The sequence below is a fragment of the Dendrobates tinctorius genome, unplaced genomic scaffold (genome assembly GCF_039654945.1).
Source record: "Dendrobates tinctorius isolate UK_male_01 unplaced genomic scaffold, ASM3965494v1 ptg000160l, whole genome shotgun sequence".
Lineage (NCBI taxonomy): Eukaryota > Metazoa > Chordata > Amphibia > Anura > Dendrobatidae > Dendrobates > Dendrobates tinctorius.
This window is the reverse complement of record NW_027361827.1, coordinates 25,022,437-25,042,888: the sequence shown is the minus strand read 5'-3', so window position 1 is coordinate 25,042,888 and position 20,452 is coordinate 25,022,437. Positions and strand designations below refer to the sequence as shown.

Below are 20,452 nucleotides of genomic sequence, written 5' to 3'. Positions count from 1 at the left end.
AACAGGCCTAAGACCAAGTATAGGGGCAGGAAACTTAAGAATAGTAGCAAACCTCAGCATGCCCAAGTTTCTTCCGTAGATCGAGTCTATAGGTGTACAAAAAAAAAAATCTGATGCAGTCTTTGATTCTGGATTAATTGCTGCTGTATAAAGACAAATTGCATATGGACTAAAAGTGAGAAAAATAATTGTTGCTTGTAGAATGCTGCTGCCAGAGATTGACGGCGGCTTTTAACATATTAACAGCTGTGGGTGGAGGTTAGCTCCGCCTGCAGCTGTTAGAGGCTGATGATGGCTGGTTAAATCAGCCATCATCTGCCAGGAAGGATGCGGGACACAACATATGACTTAACTGTACTTTATATGTCGGGAAGGGTTTAAAGTGATTGTCCACCTTAAGGGACATTTTTTTTCTAACTTAAATGCCCACTATTAGGGCTAAAAATACTTTTGGCAACTGGGTTTTATTAAAAATATTTGCCTCCTATAACCGATGTCCTACACTTTCTACCGCTGTAATAGAAAAAATCCCAGCTGCATACTGGATGCCAGGGTGGTGACACTAGTAGTGACCCACCCTATAGAAAACAACACCAACTCCAAGAGACATGAAAGCAAGAGGAGAATAAGGCGTAATAGGTGGAATCAAATAAAATCAACTATAAATATTATTAAATATCACATGAAAAGTAAAAAGTTTACAAAATACAGTAACAAAATACCAAGACAACACAGATGTGACAGGGTCACCCATAAAGGGTGGAATATGATCAAGCATTCTATATGTGCTGAATAGTAGAGCATAAGAGATCATAAACCAGATGGTATACTTGAGCAAGGAAAGTCACAAGGTTTAAAAGAGCAGGCAGTAGCAAGTAATACAAAATTAAGTGATACCAAGGGGCAGAGCTTACCGTAGGTTAGAGGGTGACCTGATCCGGATGGCAGGATCCCGACGTGCGTTTCGCGGGTGCAGGACTTTTTACTTTCATGTGATATTTAATAAAATTTATTCCACCTGTTACTATCTACCGCTGGCTGCATAATTACCAGGGCTTACCACATTATCTTTATTTATCAGATGTGTTGAAGACGTGATTTTGTGGCACTTGTACTATATAGGTATGAGGCCACATTCTCATGTTCAGTATTTGGTCAGTATTTTAGCTCAGTACCTGTAAGCCAAAATCAGGAGTGGAACAGTCAGAGGAAAAGTAGTATAGAAACACGTCACCACTTCTGTATTTATCATCCACTCTTGGTTTTGGCTTACAGATACTGAGGTAAAAAACTCACCAAATACTCAACATGTGCATGTGGCCAAACAGGTCCTCCTCCCGCACTTATTAGTGCAGCTTTCCTCACAGACTGCACAGCTCTCCGGTCTATGAAATGGCTGCTCCAATAGTCTCCTCCAATAGGTATGCAGTTTTCTAATGTGAAGCTTTCAATTGGAGGAGGCTGATTGACAGGTCTGGTCACATGCACTTCTACCAGCAGCCATTTTATGGACAGAGAGCTGCGAGACGCTGGGCCAGAACAATTGAAGGTCCACATGTTACCTGCAGACAGCACTTTGCCCAGGTCTGTTTTAGATCCATGTATAATAATCTCTTGTGTGACATGCACATAAATGAGCTGTCTTGCACCACGAGCCTATACTGGGAGGCGCCTGTCTGTATCTTGTTCATTTAGACACTGTTCACATGTTCAGGTTTTATATACATTAGATAGGGACTGCTCCATGAAGGGTTACTGTGACGTGGTGGAGCAACTTGTTATACAGTTTTTTGCAAAAGATGTATTGACTAAATACCCTGTATTTGTTATACAGCACTTGCTGATTACTGTCATATTTTTTACTGCAGAGTATTTTTGCAAATTTGTCATTTTGTGTTTTCTTGTGTTTCAGCCAGTGGGTGGCGTGAACACTGTCTGACCGACTTGTTCACACTTGTGCATGTCACATATGTTTTTAATCTCTTTTAGACCCATGTATAATAATAGAGAAATACCACAGGAAGTGGAAGCGGATTTTTGCTTCTGCTAGCTGTGAACTGCTGTACCAGCACAGATAGAGCTGTGATCTCCCTTTCATGCACAGCTTATTCATTGTCACTCTCCTGTAACTCCTCTCTAAAGTGTCTGCACTAGCTACAGTCTTTACTCCCTACACAAGATTTAGTGAAATCCCTCTCATTCATCTCGGTAATCCAGCTTTGCTCAATTTCTTAATGCAGCTACAACCTACTTTTAACAGTAGCTTACAGCTCACAGAAGATTTTGCAGCCTGTACCAGACCTGTGTCTAATAACATCCAGTAACCAGCCGCTCATTAACTGCAGCCATTACTATTTCATCAGAGCAGAAATCCACCCTAGCGGAACAGAGATAAAGATAAGCTGCAGTCAAAGATGGGAGGCTCATTAGTTGCAGCCAGCATGTGACACAACGCGATATCCAGTTTTTCCAAAGACATACTGATAGGGAATTTAGATTGTGAGCCCCATTGGGGACAGTGCCAATAATGTCTGTAAAGCGCTGTGGAATTAATGGTGCTATATAAATGAGTAAAATAAATATCGCAGGAACGGCGCAATTGCAGGGAGTGAATATCCTGTTGTTCATGAGTAAGGAGAAATGACAATTAAAAGTGACCATGCTGCTGAGTAAAAGATGCTTGCTCCAAGCACGAAGGTAAAATTCAAGTATTTTATTTATGTGGTTCAGGACTGGACCAGTCCTTTTCTCAAAAACAACTACATGTCCTACATCCTACATACCCTCTGTTTTTGTTTTATTTGGGGTCATGAACTCATTAAACTGGGATTGTTCGTGGCTCTCTTGATGAGCTAGATTCTCTCAACCGTTGGTCTGGGTGATCAACATGGACCAATGTCAGTGGCACAGCAGAGCAGGAAGGCAAGTGGATCAGCAAGGACTAGGACAAAGGCGTACAGCAGACAAACAAGCAGAACAGGACACTCGCCACCTCTTGTGTCAGCCTGTTCTACTCATTGATAGCCAAAAATAGTTGTCACAGGGGAGCGCTGGGAAGGCAGCCTGGGATGTGAATGGGGAAAGTCGGGTCCTACCGCAGCTCCAGCCGTTACCTCCAAAGGAGGATAAATGCAACAGTGAAATGAAAACCGGTCACAGGAGCGCTATAAAGGACCAGGATAAGGAAGTTTTTCTTTAACCACAACGCGTTTCGATGGTACCCCCGTCTTCATCAGGTGAACTTCCACCTGATGAAGACGGGGGTACCGTCGAAACACGTGGTTAAAGAAAAACTTCCTTGTCCTGGTCCTTTATTGTGCTCCTGTGACCGTTTTTCATTTCACTTTTCCACTCATTGATCACCCTCGCTGTCAAAAAAAAAATTCTAATATTTAATCTGTACCTTCTCCATTTCAGTTTCATTCCATTCTTGTCAGAGTTAACTTTTGCTGCATGGCTGGAGGATGTTGGGCATTACTGTCCTTTAGAACATCCAGCCATTGGACCTTTCCTACACTCCTTCTAAGTTCATTAAAATCTGCCTTTCGGAAGTTCAGTCTTAATGTCTGAGTCCTCACAGGCCTTTCCCTTCTTATAATCCAAAATTCAAAGATAGCATGATCGCTGCCTCCTAAATTCCTAGCCACTTATTTCCCCCCTGTTGATAAAAATTATGTCCGAGATGGCAGCTTCTCTTGTTCTCTCATGTACCTTTTGAAAGATAAAGTTGTGAGAGAGGGAAGATAAGAATTTTCTGAACTCATTACTTTTGCCTTAGAGATTCCCAACAAATATCTGGATAGTTGAAATCTCCCATGATCACTATTTCGTACTTTTTGAGAACAAAGACGTCTAATGTAAAAATAGTTCACTCATATCTTCAGTCTGTTCAGGTGGCCTATAGTAAACACCTACAATAGTGTCCTTTCTGTTCTTCTCTCCTTCTATTCTTATCCAAACAGTTTCTACAGAAAATACAATGCAACACCTCCTCCCCTCTTGTTAAGCCTGTTTCTTTAAATAAGTTGTAGCCATCAAGGATTGTATTCAAATCATGTGTATCATCGCAAGTTTCAGTGATGCCCATGACATCATATCTCTCTTCCTATGTTAGCAGGTCCTATTCTCCTTGATTGTTTCCCATGCTATCTGCATTTGTATAGACCAGTGTTTCTCAAATCCAGTCCTCAAGACCCACCAACAGGTCATGTTTTCAGGATTTCCTTAGTGTTGCACAGGTGATGGAATTAATGCTTGAGCAGGTGTTGAAATCACCTGTGCAATGCTAAGGCTATCCTGAAAACTTGACCTGTTGGTGGGTCTTGAGGACTGGAGTTGAGAAACACTGGTATAGACACATTTTAATTTGTAGTTGTATTTTCTTGCTCCTCTATTTTCATTCAGAATTAGTTGTCTTTGTTCTTTATTTACACTTCTGAATAGCAGGGTTCTCAACAGAATTCATTATCTGCATAGTTTTTCCAGGCCTTGTATCCAGGACTTGTATATCAGTGACAGAGACGTATGCAATTAGCAAGCTAATGGTTAACTGCTGAGCAGAAGATTTATTTCTTCTTATATCACAGCCCTACTCCTCGACTCATGGAAATATTCTTAACTACAATAAAGAGCTCATTTGTCATTGAGACCCAGGTCTTAGAAACTGTCTCTCTTCAGACTGCAGCCTGTCCTGACACGTGAATATGACAGGCTGCCATTTAAATTAAGTAACAGGTGCCATTTTATTGCATTCTTGGGGGATGCTTGAAAAAATCACAGGTATGTGCTCCAAAACCAGTAAGTACATAACAACAAGCACCAGAGCTACAAGCTGATGCATTTATTTTACATTTTAATGAAATGACAGGTGCACTCTAACCATGTGTGAGTATGTAGATTTATTTTCATATTCCATATTGATCTCTTACAGCTATTCTGGGAATGCACACGCTGATGAGTAACCAGCAGTATTATGAAGCCCTTGCCAGCAGCAATATAGTGAACAAAGAAGGACTTAACAGTAAGTTTGCTTCAGAGCTTTAGCAATAAAAATGCTACCATAATTTTTCATCTTTTTAGATAGTACATTGCACAACTGCTCAATGCTCTCCTCTTCTAGAAAGGCAGTGCTTCTACTTAAATGCACCACTTCCACTGTGTTATAATGTAATAAGGTCCTTAGCTCTGTTTCTTTGATGCATATTGTTTTATGAACACACAGATTTGTTACAAGGGCTGTACTGTACGTGTTATGGACTGACCTGGTTTGGAGTAGTGGTATTGCAACCACTAGGGGCTGCATCGGCAGGTAGCGCAGTCAGGAATAGCCAAGCGGTCAGTACACAGGAGCCGCTATGTAATTAAAGTATCAGCAGCTAGCGTAGTCAGGAATAGCCAGGGGTCGATGCAAAGAGTAGTATTGTAGTTAAAGGATCATCAGGTAGCGTAGTAAGGAATAGCCAGGGGTCAGTACAGGGTAGCAGCAATATAATCTGGGAATGAGGAGCCGGTGAAAGGAAGCTAAAGGCTGGGAGCTCAATAATCCCACAATGAAGGAAGTGCAATACCAGATTTAAGTAGGGTATTCCATCAGGGTGGAGACAATCAGAAACAACACAGGTACTAGTATCTGGTTTAGCAAGGAACTGTCCAGCGAGGTGAATAGCTCACAGGGAAGAGCTGCCACCTGGTGCAATTAGCTGCTGGGTTCAAGTCCTGACAGTACCCCCCAATACTGTATCACATATTATATCTGTGTTACTCACCAGAGGTTTGCATCGCAATCCTCCGACTGACCATCTGCTCTCCTGACCTGAGAGTGACAGCTGCATAGAAATATATGCTGTCACGGTCATGTCAGGAGAGCAGATGGCCAGTCCGAGGATTGCGATGCAAACCTCTGGTGAGTAACACAGATGTGATATGTAAATATGTTGAGGAAAAATGAATATTCAGCCCTTCTTCACCCATAATCCCGCCCACCCTTCCTAGCTGGCGTCACTGGTTGAATTAATTCAAACTGCTGGGTAACTCGCCCGAGGATCGAATCGCAACCACCAGCATTACACGCAAGTGCCTCATCTACCTATAATAGATACACCATATTTGCACAGTCACTTTTATATCTCAACCTGGTCACTAACTACATTGTTATATGTCATGTAAACCTGGTCTGCATAGATGTATATTTTAAGTTACAGTATTGCTAGGTGTTATCATATAGTTGTATTAGCTCTACTGGGTTCTCTGTATCTAGCTGGTGTAAAGGCATACTATATATCCCCACATATTAATAGCAGCACTTAGGTAAAATTAAAAAATGAAAGTAAAACTAATAAATATTTAATTTGGGTTAATAAAATCTTGGTATTTTGGGCTTTTCTTATGTCTGTGGGTATGTGCTAATCTTTATATAGGTGTGATTAAGCCAACACAATATAAGCCTGTTCCTGATGAAGAACCTAATGCAACAGATGTGGAGGATACATTGGAACGGATAAAAAACAATGATCCCGACCTAGAGGACGTAAATCTTAACAATATAAGGGTACGTAGTCTAAAAGTTTAATGCATGTTATATGGTTATGATATACAGCTCTGGCAAAAATTAAGAAACCACCACATCAAAACCCTGTCATGGGTAGCCCATTCTCCAGACCCTGAACCACATTGCAAACCTCTGGAATATAATCAAGAGGAAGATGGATAGTCACAAGCCATCAAACAAAGAAGAACTGCTTAAATTTTTGCACAAGAATCAGTGTGAAAGACTGGTGGCAAGCATGCCAAGACAAATGAAAGCTGTTTTTAAAAATCATGGTTACTCCACAAAATATTGATTTCTGAACTCTTCCTGAGTTAAAAACATTAGCAATAGTATTTTTGTTTCTAAAAAATTATGAACTTGTTTTCTTTGAATTATTTGAAGTCTGAAAGCACAGTTTTTTTAAATTTTGATCATTTTTCTTTGTCAGAAAAAAAATACAAAATTTATTGCTTGGAAATTCGGAGACATGTCAGGAGTTTATAGACTAAAAGAACAATTTACATTTTACTCAAAAATATACCTATAAAGGGAAAAATCAGACAAACTGAACATTTGTGTCAGGAACACCGCACTGAACTTGCTCACTGAGCCAGTGCGTGTGTCCTGAGTAAAGCGAACTGTGCTCAAAGATACCTGTGGAGCGGGCAGCAGCCGAGTAGATGTGTACTTCAGAGCAGCAGGACCTGAAGCATGTGACTGCTAGGGGCGTGGCCTAAACTCCAGAGAGCTAGGAGCTGCAAGAGAACTCCTAGCAGGGTAACTGTGAGAAAAAGTTACCAAGGGGCAAAGACAGGGAGGATAGTAGCCAATGAGTCATACACAGAGATAGCTGCAAGGTACAAGAGGGGCGAGCAGAAAGTAGTCAGGTCACAGGCAATGAGTCATATACAGAGAGGGAAGTGCAGTACAGAATCAGGCAAACTCACAACGGGGAACAGAACCGGGTCAGAACCATATAATCAAGCTATAACAACGAACAGGCACACAGCGGTCACCACACTCGGCCAAAGGCAAAAGTATAACTGACAGTGATTGGAGCTTCCCAGGGGTTTAAGAAGCTCTCCCAGAACCAAAGAGAGGCCACAATCATTAACCCCAGGTGTGCAGGTCAAAACCTGCACTGAGCTCCAAACATTAACCCCTGACGTGCAGCTTAAAACTCTGCACTGGGATCATGACAATTTGAAAGTGGTCTCTTAATTTTTGCCAGAGCTGTATCTTCAATAGTAAACTACTGACATGGATTAAAAATTATGAAGAGCTCGGCCCATTAAACGCTAACACCACTGCAGTAGCTACTGCATTATTTGTAGCCAATTGTTCTGCCTTGGACAATTAGATTAATTAATATAGTTGTAAGAGTCCCCTAAAACATCACTAAAACTTCACAGATATATTTTGTGTCTTTTTTTACAAAAACTTTTGTTATTGTTATGTTCCCAAAAATCAAGAATGTGCTACATACGCACAGTATGTTAATGAGGAATTTTCTGATATACAGAAATAAGTTTTACTTATACCCAGGGTTGTTTAGTACAGCTTTAGATCTTGATAATTCCAAAGAGATGTTTTTACATATTTTAAAATAATCGACATTTCTAGTTATTCTAAACTAGCTATATTAACCTGTTCTACGCCTGGGTGGCGAGCATTTTTATTGGTATATGGTCTCCCATCCTGGTATGTGCTGCCACCCTCCTATCCTGGTACGCATGGCACCCCTCATTCCTATCCTGGTATGCATGGTCCCCTCACCCCCCCAATCCTGGTATGCATGGCACCCCATTCTTCATCCTGGTATGCATGGTCCCCTCACCCCCCAATCCTGGTATGCTTGGTACTCCCTCATCCCTATCCTGGTATGCATGGTCCCCTCACCCCCTATCCTGGTATGCATGGTACCCCTCATCCCCCAATCCAGGTATGCATGGTACTCCCTCATCCCTATCCTGGTATGTATGGTCCCCTATCCTGGTATGCATGGTACCCCTCATCCCCCAATCCTGTTATGCATGGTACCCCTCATCCCCCAATCCTAGTATGCATGGTACCCCTCACCCCCCAATCCTGGTATGCATGGTCGCAGGCTAAGAGGAGGCGGCAACGGCCGCGAGTTGAACTGGGGCCGCGGGCTGGAGCAGGGCAGCGAGTCGCCTTGGCACTGTCCCTCTGGAGTCCTCAGTGAGCGTCCTCTCTCACACTGGTAAGTCACTCTAGCTTCCCGTCGCTCCCACGCTCTCCGGCAGTCTCTGTCCCGGTCTGCTGACTCATCGTCTGGGGAATTCCCCGCCTCCTTTATACTGGTCCCTCCCCCAGCCTATCTGTCAGGACGGTCCGTCCCCGAATTCTGTCCCCTGGCAACAGTTTCCCCCGGAACCCGGATGACAGCTCCTTTGGATCCGGCTCGGACACTCGACGGGGGCCGTTCCTCCCACACTCTCCTGCCAAGTATGCTCGCCAGTCCTCGGGCGAGGGTCTTTGTAGACTTGGGTTAGTCTTTTGAGACGACAGTCCTTGTCACCATACGAACTGGTCCTGTTCGTAACGTTCAGGGGGTTTACCAGCTGTTGACCGCTCGGAGCGTCGAAGCTCGAGTGTAGTGGAGCCTTCTGGGGTGGTGGAGGGTGGTCAACTAGTTGGTTCTGGTGGAATTTCCGGGTCTACTGTAGTGCCACTGCTGGGGCGCCCCGCAGAGGAGACGGGGAAGTCCTCTTCGTCATCCAGGTCCCTGACCGTAGGCAAAGGGTTAGGGACCTGGGGGGTCGGTTCGGGTCTCGGGGGATCGGTAGACGTACACGGTCATAACATGTTAGGGTGCACAACCCGAGTGAGAGGCGCGTTGTTTCCTTCAGATTGTATTTCGTACACAGGCCCATCGGGGCTTATACGGCGCAACACTCGGTACGGGTTCACCTCCCACCGGGGTTCTAACTTGTTTTGGGGGCGTTGATCAAGTACGAGTACCCGATCCCCAGCTTGAAAGTCAATGGGTGGGGGCAGTGCTCCCCCTTGGTGTTCTAGATCCTGGAGCTTTGTATGGACGGTACGGTGGAGGGTCTGCAGCCGATGCCGGTGGTTTCGGACCCACGAGGATACCCCGGTCCAGGGTTGTGGTTCCTCCGGTTTCAATTCCATCTCCGTAATGCCTTTGCCTTCTCGTCCGAACAGCAATGAGTAGGGGGTGTAACCAGTCACTCGATGCACCCGACTATTATATACCCACACTAGCTCGGGGACATATTCAGGCCAGCGGGCCTTGCGGTCACTCTCCAGGGTGCGCAGCATTTGGATCAGCGTACGATTGAATCGCTCGCAGGCTCCGTTTCCCTGCGGGTGGTATGGCGTAGTCCGCGATTTATCGATACCGTAAAGATGGTGTAGCTCTTCCATGACTCTTCCTAGGAAGCACGCCCCTTGGTCCGAATGTATTCGTTGTGGACAGCCGTACACTTGAATAAAGTTCTTACAAATCGCTTAAGCGGCCGACTCCGCTGTTTGGTCTCGGGTGGGGGTGACCACGGCAAACTTGGTGAAATGGTCCACCATAACGAGACATTGTTCATACCCCTGGTAGGCAGGATCTATGGTCAGATAATCCACCGTAAGAAGCTCCAGAGGGGCTGATGTTACTCGTTTGCACCGGGGCTCGCTGTGCAGGGGGTTTAGCGAGCTAGCACGGGCGGCAGGTTCGACAAGCTTCTTCTACGGCAGCGTTCAAGCGTTGGTGGTATACTATCTGCTGTAACCATTGTAAAGTCTTTTGAGCACCAAAGTGAGCCCCCTTTTCATGGGCTTCCCAGGCCAGTTGGTTGAGATGGGCTCCGGGCACGATCACCTGCCATATCGTAGCTGACGTGGTTCGTGACATGGCCTTTCGATATAAAAGTCCCTTTTTGATAACTAGTTTTTCCCGCTGGCGCAGCATCAGCAACGTATCCTGGGTCAAAGTCTGTCTCTGCGAGCCCGTGGGCAATTTACCGGTGGCCACCCATCGGCGCAGGAGTCCAATTTCTGCATCTTCCTGTTGCTGCTGGATCCAGTTGTCGTGGGGTTGTCCCAGCATTCTTCCTAATAGTCCCGGATGAGGCACTTCTTGCGTGTTGACTGTAAGCGCGGTGGTGGTGAGGGCGAACGGCGTCTCATCTGCTTCTAATTCGTGGTCTCGGTTTCTCCCTGGGGTGGTGTGTCAGATTCTGGAGAGCACGTTGGCGTGCACGTTTTCAGCTCCCCATTTGTAGATGATCTTATAATTGAATTTGGCCATCCAAGCCACCCACCGCTGCTCGAGGGCCCCCAGTTGGCAATCTCCAAGTGGGCTAACGGGTTGTTATCGGTCCGCACTACTACTTCGGAGCCCGCCAGATACTCTGCGAATCGCTCCATCATTGCCCACACTACCGCGAGGAGCTCAGGCTTAAAGGAGCTGTAATTGTCTGGGTTGCGTTCTGAGTCGTGCAGCGACCGGCTACCATAGGCGATCACTTTCTCCTGGCCATCCTGCACCTGTGACAACACAGCTCCTAGTCCCTGGAGGCCCCCGTCGGTATGCAGGATAAACGGTTGCGAAAAATCCGCATATGCCAGTACTGGGGCACCCGAGAGAGCAACTTTGAGGTCTTGAAACGCATCCTCTTGCGGTTGCTGCCACTAGATCTTCCGTCCATTCGCCCCGGCGGGAGCCCCCTTCAGCAGGTCCTGCAGAGCTCGGGCTCGGCGTGCAAAATTCTTCACAAACCGATGGTATTTAATATAGAATATCATGCCTATGTTTGATCAAAAATGGACTTAAGTCCAAAGAAAGGGGGGCAACTTAGTACTAAAGCACACAACAGAGATATAGTTGAGTTCAGAAAATGCCCAAAAAGTAAGAACTACATTGTTCAATATGAAATACACACAAAATAATATCTTGTGCAAAAAGTATAAATATTTTATTAAGCTATTAAATCTCTTAAAATATCAGTAATTACAAAATACATGGTGAAAGACAACATGGCCGGAACACCCAGTAAGATTATTATAATCAGGTGAATATGGGCTAACAGGAAAGGATTAAAGGAAGAGTGGGTATCCCCAGGTTCCTGATTAGGCAGATAGTCAAAAACTATACATCTATATGGATACATGTAATGCCCTAACTGGGGAAAATACCTCTATGTGCCATCGCACGGCTCAGTGGCCAACCTATATATCCCACAAAGTGATCCTGAGCTCCTAAAAACCGATGGTAGTAGCCGGCCAACCCCAAGAAGGCCCGCATGTCCTTCACCATCTCGGGGGTAGGCCACCCCTGGATGGCAGCGACCTTTTCCAGGGATGGTCGAATGCCCTCTGCTGAGACGGTATGCCCCAGGTACTCGATCTGGGTGCAGAACAGGTGGCATTTCTGGAGCTTTACCTTTAACCCGTAATTCTGCAGCCGGCCGAGCATCTGCCCCAACCGCCTCAGGTGGTCCTCGAACGTGGCGGAATAGATAATGATATCGTCCAGGTATATCAACGTGGCTTCAAAGTTGAGGTCCCCTAGACACCGCTCCATCAACCGCTGAAAAGTACCGGGGGCGTTGGCCAGCCCAAGCGGCATCCGATAGAACTCGAACAGTCCCATGGGAAGGATGAATGCCGTCTTGGCTCTGTCTTCCTCCGACATCGGCACTTGCCAGTACCCGCTGGCCAGGTCAAGGGTCGAAAAGTACGTTGCGTTCCCCAGGGCGGACAGAGACTCTTCTGTGCGGGGCAGTGGATATGAATCCTTGATGGTGCAGGCGTTCAACTTACGGTAATCCATGCAAAAACGCAGAGTGCCATCTTTCTTCCGAACCAGGACAATAGGGGCCGCCCAAGGGCTTTGGCTTTCTCGTATGACCGCCTTCCGGAGCATTTGGGCTAGTAGAGTTTTCACTTCCTGATATAGCTGCGGTGGTATTTGCCGATACTGCTCCCGGATGGGGGCCGCTCCTGCCGTGGGGATCCCATGCGTGATGGCCGTGGTACATCCGAAGTCGTCCTCGTGGCTGGCAAAGACAATGTAATACTGCCCAAGGAATGTCTCTACTTGGAGAAGCTGGTCTGGCGCTAGGCCAGGAAGTTCAGCCCACATTCTCTCCAGAATAACTCGACCGTTTTCTTGGGCCGCGGACGCGGCAGCCTGTTGGGTTCGTACCATTACTGCCCAGGGATCTTCGGGTTGCACCCACAACTGGACTGCAGGGTCCAGCAGCAGCTCCTCCAGTGGCCTTACTAGTTTAGCCATTTCGGCCCGGGGCTTCAGGGTGATACGGTCCCCTCCCACACTGTGGATACGGAGCAGGCTGCCAGGGTGCAGGCGCTCTGAGTAACATGGTTCCACTTGCACCTCCACGCCCTCCAGTGGTATCGGGGCGCGGATTGGCAGAGCAACCCCCTCTGTCCCGGAGGAAGCACGAGTGGGGTGGGCCGCCGGCGCGATGACCTTGCCTAGCGCCTCACCCTCCTGACACTCCTGGAGCACTCGCGCCTCCCGCACCAACCGCTGGAAGACCTGCCCCTGGGCCGTGCGAGAACCCCACTGACTTAGGGTCTCCTGCGTGGAATCTTTGAGGAGTAGATTGCCGAACTCCCGCAGTACATTCATGCCCAAGATGATCGGATGACGGTCGTTAGTCTCTCCTTGAGTCAGGACCACTCCCCGGCAACCGAGGGATTTTCCACACAATGTCATCTGAAGCCACACCACCCCGGCGACAGGTACCGGCAGTTGGTTTGCGGCCACTAATCGTATCATGGGTCCCCACTGGGGCCTTGCCGCTTCCGGGAAATGCTGCTGGAAGTACGTTGCTGGCATGGTCGTCACCTGCGACCCTGTATCCACTAGGCACCGCACAGCACGACCCTCAACTTCGGCCCATACTATTGGGCACTTTGCGACCAGTTCTTCGGGACTTCCACCAACCCTCGTTGTGGCTTCCGGCTCCGAGCGGCGTCCCCCATGCCCGGAGCCCTCTAGTTTAATGTCCGCCGGGGTGGGTATCTCCTACGCCGCAGACACTCCCGTGCAAAGTGGCCCAGTTCTCCACACTCATAACACCGGGGCGGTGAGGCTCGGCCACCCCGGGTATTGCGAGGCCCCCAAGGCCCGGAATTGTAGCCAGGTCGGCCCGGCACGGGCTCCGTTCTTTTCTTCACTTCGGCCAGCTCGCCCCGGATACTCTTCAGTTCTTGTCTCATTTCCTCAATCCATTGAGGTTCTTTGACGACGCTTACAGAGGACTCCATGCTCCGTGCCTTCCCCACAGGAGCTGTCATCCTCTGCTCTTGCTCTCTCACCCGGGCCTGACTCCCCACTCCAGAAAAGGCTAACCGTGGGTTCACTCGAACCTGTTCCCGCAATGCCTGCTTGATTAGCAGTTCCCGGAGCCCAGTCACTAGCAGGTTACACAGGGTAATGTCGATGGGCCCTACCCCTATTCCATCCTTCCTTTCTATGGCGGTGTGTAGCTCCTGGAGGGCGTTCATATACTGGGTGATAGTCTCCCCCTCCCCCTGCATCCGACTGAACAACCGGGTTCTCAACTCTCCCACGTCTGTTGGATCCCCGTGGGTCTCTTCCAGGATCTGTAGGACCCTGTCGAAGGTGTTACGACGCCCCGGTGGTCTCAACATTACCGACTTCCGGGCCTCCCCATCTAGCGCCATAAGGGCCACCTCAGCCTCTATATCGGGGGTCATGGGGTGCATGCGGAAAAGGCCCCGCGTACGTTCTGTCCAGCTCCACAACAGCGTATCCGAGCCAGAAAACCGGGGCAGGTTACTCAGCAAGGCCCCCAGGGAGATGCTGGAGCGGGGACCCCCGTCATCCGCAGTGCCCGCAGCCCTATTCTGGTCAGGCGCACCGCCATCTGCGCTCGGAGACTGCATCCTGCCGACTACGCCAAATGTGGTACTTGCAGGTACGCAGGATGCAGTGACGAGTCGCGAGACAACCTGGTGCTTTCTAGAATATCTTTTATAAGACTGAGGGAACTTTCCTCAGTCTTGGCTTGAACACAGAAAGGGGGTAAGACGTGTTGCCCTCGCAGGGGCTCTAGACAAGCAGACACCGATGAGTAGAACACGACTACTTCCGGCAATAGCCGGTCACTATAGGGCCGCAGTTTGGCCGACTACGGGTCCTTCATTGAAAAGTCAACTGCTGTCCAGACGTCCCTCGCCATTCGGGTTGGTGGTCTTTCGGCGTAGTAGTTGCTGGGCCCAGTTCCTGAGGTGTTGATGGAGTCTTTGCGCCCTCCGGCTCACTGGCGACACTGGAGCCCCACAGGGCCCGGCGAAGTCCTTGGATGGGTGGGCCGCAAGCCCCGGACTGGGGCCAGCGGCAGCGATGTGCGGTGGCAGATGACAGGCCACCTGCGCAGCTAACGGCTGCGACGGAGAGTCCGCGGTCAGCAGAGGCCCGGCCCCTGCTGCGGGCCAGAGCAGGACGGTGGTTGCCGCCGACGGCATGGTACTTGCCGCGGCCATGGGCGAGAATGGGGCGGTTTTGGGGAACAGGCCGCTGCCGCGGGCTGAGGAAAGGCGGCAGCGGCCGCGGGTAACCACGGGCAGGCCGCAGCCGCAGGCTAAGAGGAGGCGACAACGGCCGCGGGTTGAACTGGAGCCGCAGTGGCCGCGGGCTGGAGCAGGGCAGCAAGTCTTGGACGATTGCCTTGGCACCGTCCCTCTGGAGTCCTCAGTGTGCGTCCTCTCTCTCACTGGTAAGTCGCTCTAGCTTCCCGTCGCTCCCACGCTCTCCGGCAGTCTCTGTCCCGGTCTGCTGACTCATCGTCTGGGGAATTCCCCGCCTCCTTTATACTGGTCCCTCCCCCAGCCCATCTGTCTGTCAGGACGGTCCGTCCCCGAATTCTGTCCCCCGGGAACAGTTTTCCCCGGAACCCAGATGACGGCTCCTTTGGTTCCGGCCCGGACACTCGACGGGGGCCGTTCCTCCCACACTCTCATCCCCCAATCCTGGTATGCATGGTCCTCTCACCCCCCTATCCTGGTATGCATGCTACCCCTCACCCCCCTATCCTGATATGCATGGTCCTCTCACCCCCCTATCCTGGTATGTATGATCCCCTCACCCCCATTCCTGGTATGCCTGGTCCTCTCACCCCCTTTTCCTGGTTTCCATGGTCCCCTCACCTCCCTATCCTGGTATACATGCTACCCCTCCCCCCCATCCTGGTATACATGCTACCCCTCACCCCCCTTTCCTGGTATGCATGGTCCCATCACCCCCCTTTCCTGGAATGCATGGTCCCCTCACCCCCCAATCCAGGTATGCATGGTCCCCTCAAACCCCCTTTTCGTGGTATGCATGGTCCCCTCACCCCCCAATCCTTGTTTGCATGGTCCCCTCACCCCACAATCCTGGTATGCATGGTCCCCTCACCCCCCCAATCCTGATATGCATGGTCCCCTCACCCTCCTTTCGTGGTATGCATAATCCTCTCACCCTCCTTTCCTGGTATGCATGGTCCTCTCACCCCCCTATCCTGGTATGCATGGTCCCCTCACCCCCCTTTTGTGGTATGCATGGTCCCCTCACCCCATTTTCGTGGTATGCATGGTCCCCTCACCCCCCTTTCGTGGTATGCATGGTCCCCTCACTCCGTATTCGTGGTATGCATGGTCCCCTCACCACCCTTTGATGGTATGCATGGTCCACTCACCCCTCTTTTGTGGTATGCATGGTCCCCTCACCCCCCAATCCTGGTATGCATGGTCCTCTCACCCCCCAATCCTGGTTTGCATGGTCCCCTCACCCCCCTTTTCATGGTATGCATGGTCCCCTCACCCCCCTTTTCATGGTATGCATGGTCTCCTCACCCCCCTTTCGTGGTATGCATGGTCCTATCACCCCCAAATCCTGGTATGCATGGTCCTCTTACCCCATATCCTGGTTTGCATGGATCCTTCACCCCCCTTTTTGTGGTATGCATGGTCCCCTCACTCGCCTTTCGTGGTATGCATGGTCCCCTCATCCCCCTATCATGATGTGCATGGTCCCCTCACCTCCACTATCATGGTATGCATGGTCCCCTCACCCCCCAATCCTGGTATGTATGGTCCCCTCACCCCCCTTTTCGTGGTATGCATGGTCCCCTCACCCCCCAATCCTGGTATGCATGGTCCCCTCACCCTCCTTTCGTGGTATGCAGTATGCATAATCCTCTCACCCCCCAATCCTGGTATGCATGGTCCTCTCACCTCCCTATCCTGGTATGCATGGTCCCCTCACCCCCCTTTTGTGGTATGCATGGTCCCCTCACCCCCCAATCCTGGTATGCATGGTCCCCTCACCCCCCTTTTGTAGTATGCATGGTCCCCTCACCCCCTTTTCGTGGTATGCATGGTCCCCTCACCCCCCTTTCGTGGTATGCATGGTCCCCTCACCCCCCAATCCTGGTATGCATGGTCCTCTCACCCTCCAATCCTGGTATGCATGGTACTCTCACCCCCTTTCCTGGTATGCATGGTCCCCTCACCCTATTAAACTACACACATACTGCTGGAGGCCGGGGCAGTAGTGCGGCCGGAATCACGCATGCCCATAGCGCCGTCCGGCGCCATATTGCTGAAGACACACTGCAAATGTGTCTTCAGTAAAATGGCGCCGGATCGCATGCGTGACTCCGGCCGCACTCCTGCCCCGGTCTCCGGACGAAGAGAAGCGCCGCGGCAACGCTCCTCCCGGTCAGGTAAGTATGGAAGTATGACGTTGGAGATGGCGGTATGCAGTGTGTACGGTACCGCCATCTCCAGCGCCATACACACTCCTCACCACTGGATGCCTCATTCTGTCTGGAGCCAGACTGCGCAGGCGCTTGCGCAGTCTATAAAGGCTTCAGACAGAATGACGCTTACAGCATTATATTACAGATGCTTGAGATATCCCGCAAAATGCAGGATTTTTTAAATGTTGGCCTTTTAAGTTTGTTATTGTTCATGGTTGAGATATAATGCCTTCCATCATACAGATTTTATAGGAATTTTGTGGATGGTTGGAAAGGCTGCTTATCATATAATGGCTGTTTAGTATGGTAAATAGACATGTACTTATATATAGTATAATGCAGTACTAAATAAGTACAGAAGGCTCTGTACTGCGATCTCACTTGTTCTATTGCTGAATCCACACATCCTTGGTCTTTAAAAGACAGCACAGATGCAACGCTGATTTGTTGCTACTTAGGTCATGGACCCGTTCATAGAAATTTATGAGTTTAATCCAATTTGCATATGAGTTTAATCCATGAATTTGATCAAGTTTGTGCGTCTTCGCTTTTCTTTGGTGATCTGCAAAACAAGGATGCATAGGCTGTATTATGTCTATGTGCTATTCGATAAAAAGGAGTGTAAATCCTGATAAATCTGCAGTAAAAATAGGGGACTGGTTGTAGTGCTAAGATATTAATGACCATCAGGAACCCATATTGGTAGCCTGTCTTTAAAGACTCCTTTAAGATAGCCTGTCTTTAAAGACCCCTTTAAGACCTTTTTAAGATACCATTTATACTCGAGTATAAGCTGACCCGAGTATAAGCCGAGGCCCCTAATTTTGCCACAAAAACTGGGAAAACTTATTTACTCGAGTATAAGTATGCTCCATACAGTTCATGATGGCCCCATAAGATGCTCCATACAAAATACGCTGCTTCGAAGGTCCTGTATACCTGGAGCAGCTCACAGACGCCGAGAGCAAGAGAGGCCGCTCACGTCTGCTCCACAGCTGGAGTGCCTGCCATCTCGTGTCCTCTCCCAGCCTGTGTCTTCATCCTGCCCATGTCTCATCGTTCCTGCCGTGCCTGCCCGAATCCTCTGGCCCGCAACCCGGTGTTCCAGTCCTGCTAACCAGTGTCTTCATCCAACATACTGTGTTTTAATCACGCAGGTACGGTAAATCAGCATGTGTTTATTGAATCATGTGGATTTAACGCATGTAATGAATAGCTATGGGTGAGACTACGCAGTGGAGACTAGCGTCTGTGCTGCAGATAATTAACATGCTGCAGCTCGGAAACCCCACCGCAGCGAAAAATAGAAGCACAGTGGGCATGGAATTTCTATAAATCCCAACCTATAACGCAGGGTTTTGGATGCTTCGTAGGTGAGCTGCATCCAAAACGCTGCTATACTGGATCGTGAGCACATACCCTAAAAGATAAACTGTCATGTATTTTCTGATACTCAATTTTTCATTAACCCACTTTTTTAGATTTATTAGCGCTTACAGATAATGTTTATAGTAATTGTACTGTATATCTCAAAGATATGAATAACTATACATCATAATGATCATCATTCATTTTTACTTACTGGTATTCCATTTCTAGAACATTCCTATACTTACATTAAAAGATTATGCTGAAGCAATGAAGAATAACACTTGTGTGAAGAAGTTCAGCATTGTGGGAACAAGGAGCAATGATCCTGTTGCATTTGTAAGTAATCGAACGTAACTGCCGTTTTAGTAAAGCTTTAAGGGGGTTTGTCTACTACTAGTATATTAATAAACTATTAGCTGTTATCATCTATGGAAAAGACTAGGAGCTGTTCTGCAGTACACATCCACTAGTGCACTGAGCTGTGCTGTTCTGCTCCATACACTGTTTACCCTTTTACCCTCGAGGGTGGTTTGCACGTTAATGACTGTGGCAATTTTTGCAATTCTGACCACTGTCACTTTATGAGGTTATAACTCTGGAACGCTTCAATAGATCCCGCTGATTCTGACATTTTCTCGTGACATATTGTACTTCATGATAGTTGTAAAATTTGTTCGTTTTGATTTGTGTTTGTGGAAAAAACGGAAATTTGTTGAAAATTTGGAAAATTTTGTAATTTTCAAACTTTGAATTTTCATGCCATTAAATCACAGAGATATGTCACACAAAATAGTTAAGAAATAACATTTTCCACATGTCTATTTTACATCAGCACAATTTTGGAACATTTTTTTTTTCTTAGGAAATTATAAAGGTTAAAAGTTGACCAGTGATTTATCATTTTTCCAACAAAATTTACAAAACCATTTTTTTATGGACGACATCACATTTGAGCGGTCTATATGAAAGAAGATACCCAATAGTGACACCATTCTGAAAACTGCAACCTCAAGGTGCTCAAAACCACATTCAAGAAGTTTATTAACCATTCACGTGCTTCACATGAATTTTTTGAAAAAAAAATTAACATTTAACTGTTTTTCATAAAAAAATGACTTCAGATCCAATTTTTTTTATTTTTACAAAGGATAACAGGTAAAACTGGACCGCAAAATTTGTTGTGTAATTTCTAATGAGCATGCCAATACCCTATAGGAGGGAGAAAACCACTGTTTAGGTGCACGGCAGAGCTTGGAAGGAATAGAGCACCATTTGACTTTTTGAAAGCAAAATTTGCTGAAACAATTGGTGGACTCCATGTTGTGTTTGGAGAGCTCATGATGTGCCTAAACAGTGAAAAGCCCCCACAAGTGACACCATTTTGGAAACTACACCCCTCAGGGAACTGATCTAGATGTGTGGTGAGCACATTGAACCCTCAGGTGCTTCACAGAAGTTTATAACGCTGAGACGTGAAAATAAAAAAAAAATTTCCCCACAAATATGTTTTTAGCACAAAATATTGCATTTTCGTAAGGGTAACAGGAGAAATTTCCACATTCAATTGTGCAATTTCTCCTGAATACGCTGATATCCCATATGTGAGGGAACACTACTTTTCAGACACAGTGCAAAGAAGAGAAGTGGAGCCATATTGGAGTTCAGATTTTACAGGAATGGATTGAGGGTGCCATATCAGAGCCCCTGAGGTGCCAAAACAACAGAACCCCCCCCCCCCTATATGTGAACTCATTTTACAAACTACACTCCCAAATGAATT

At 47.8% G+C, this 20,452-nt stretch overlaps 1 protein-coding gene across 4 annotated transcripts in view; it reads left to right on the top strand.

Annotated features, from left to right (window-relative positions):
* The window catches only part of TMOD1 (tropomodulin 1), a 186,101-nt gene that overhangs the window by 105,468 nt on the left and 60,181 nt on the right, over positions 1–20,452 (top strand). For all 4 annotated transcript variants that reach the window (XM_073549738.1, XM_073549736.1, XM_073549737.1 and 1 more), the window contains exons 5-7: positions 4,931–5,020; positions 6,417–6,547; positions 18,901–19,008. In XM_073549738.1, the coding sequence (XP_073405839.1) occupies positions 4,931–5,020; positions 6,417–6,547; positions 18,901–19,008 (329 nt within the window). The remainder of the gene's footprint in view (positions 1–4,930; positions 5,021–6,416; positions 6,548–18,900; positions 19,009–20,452) is intronic.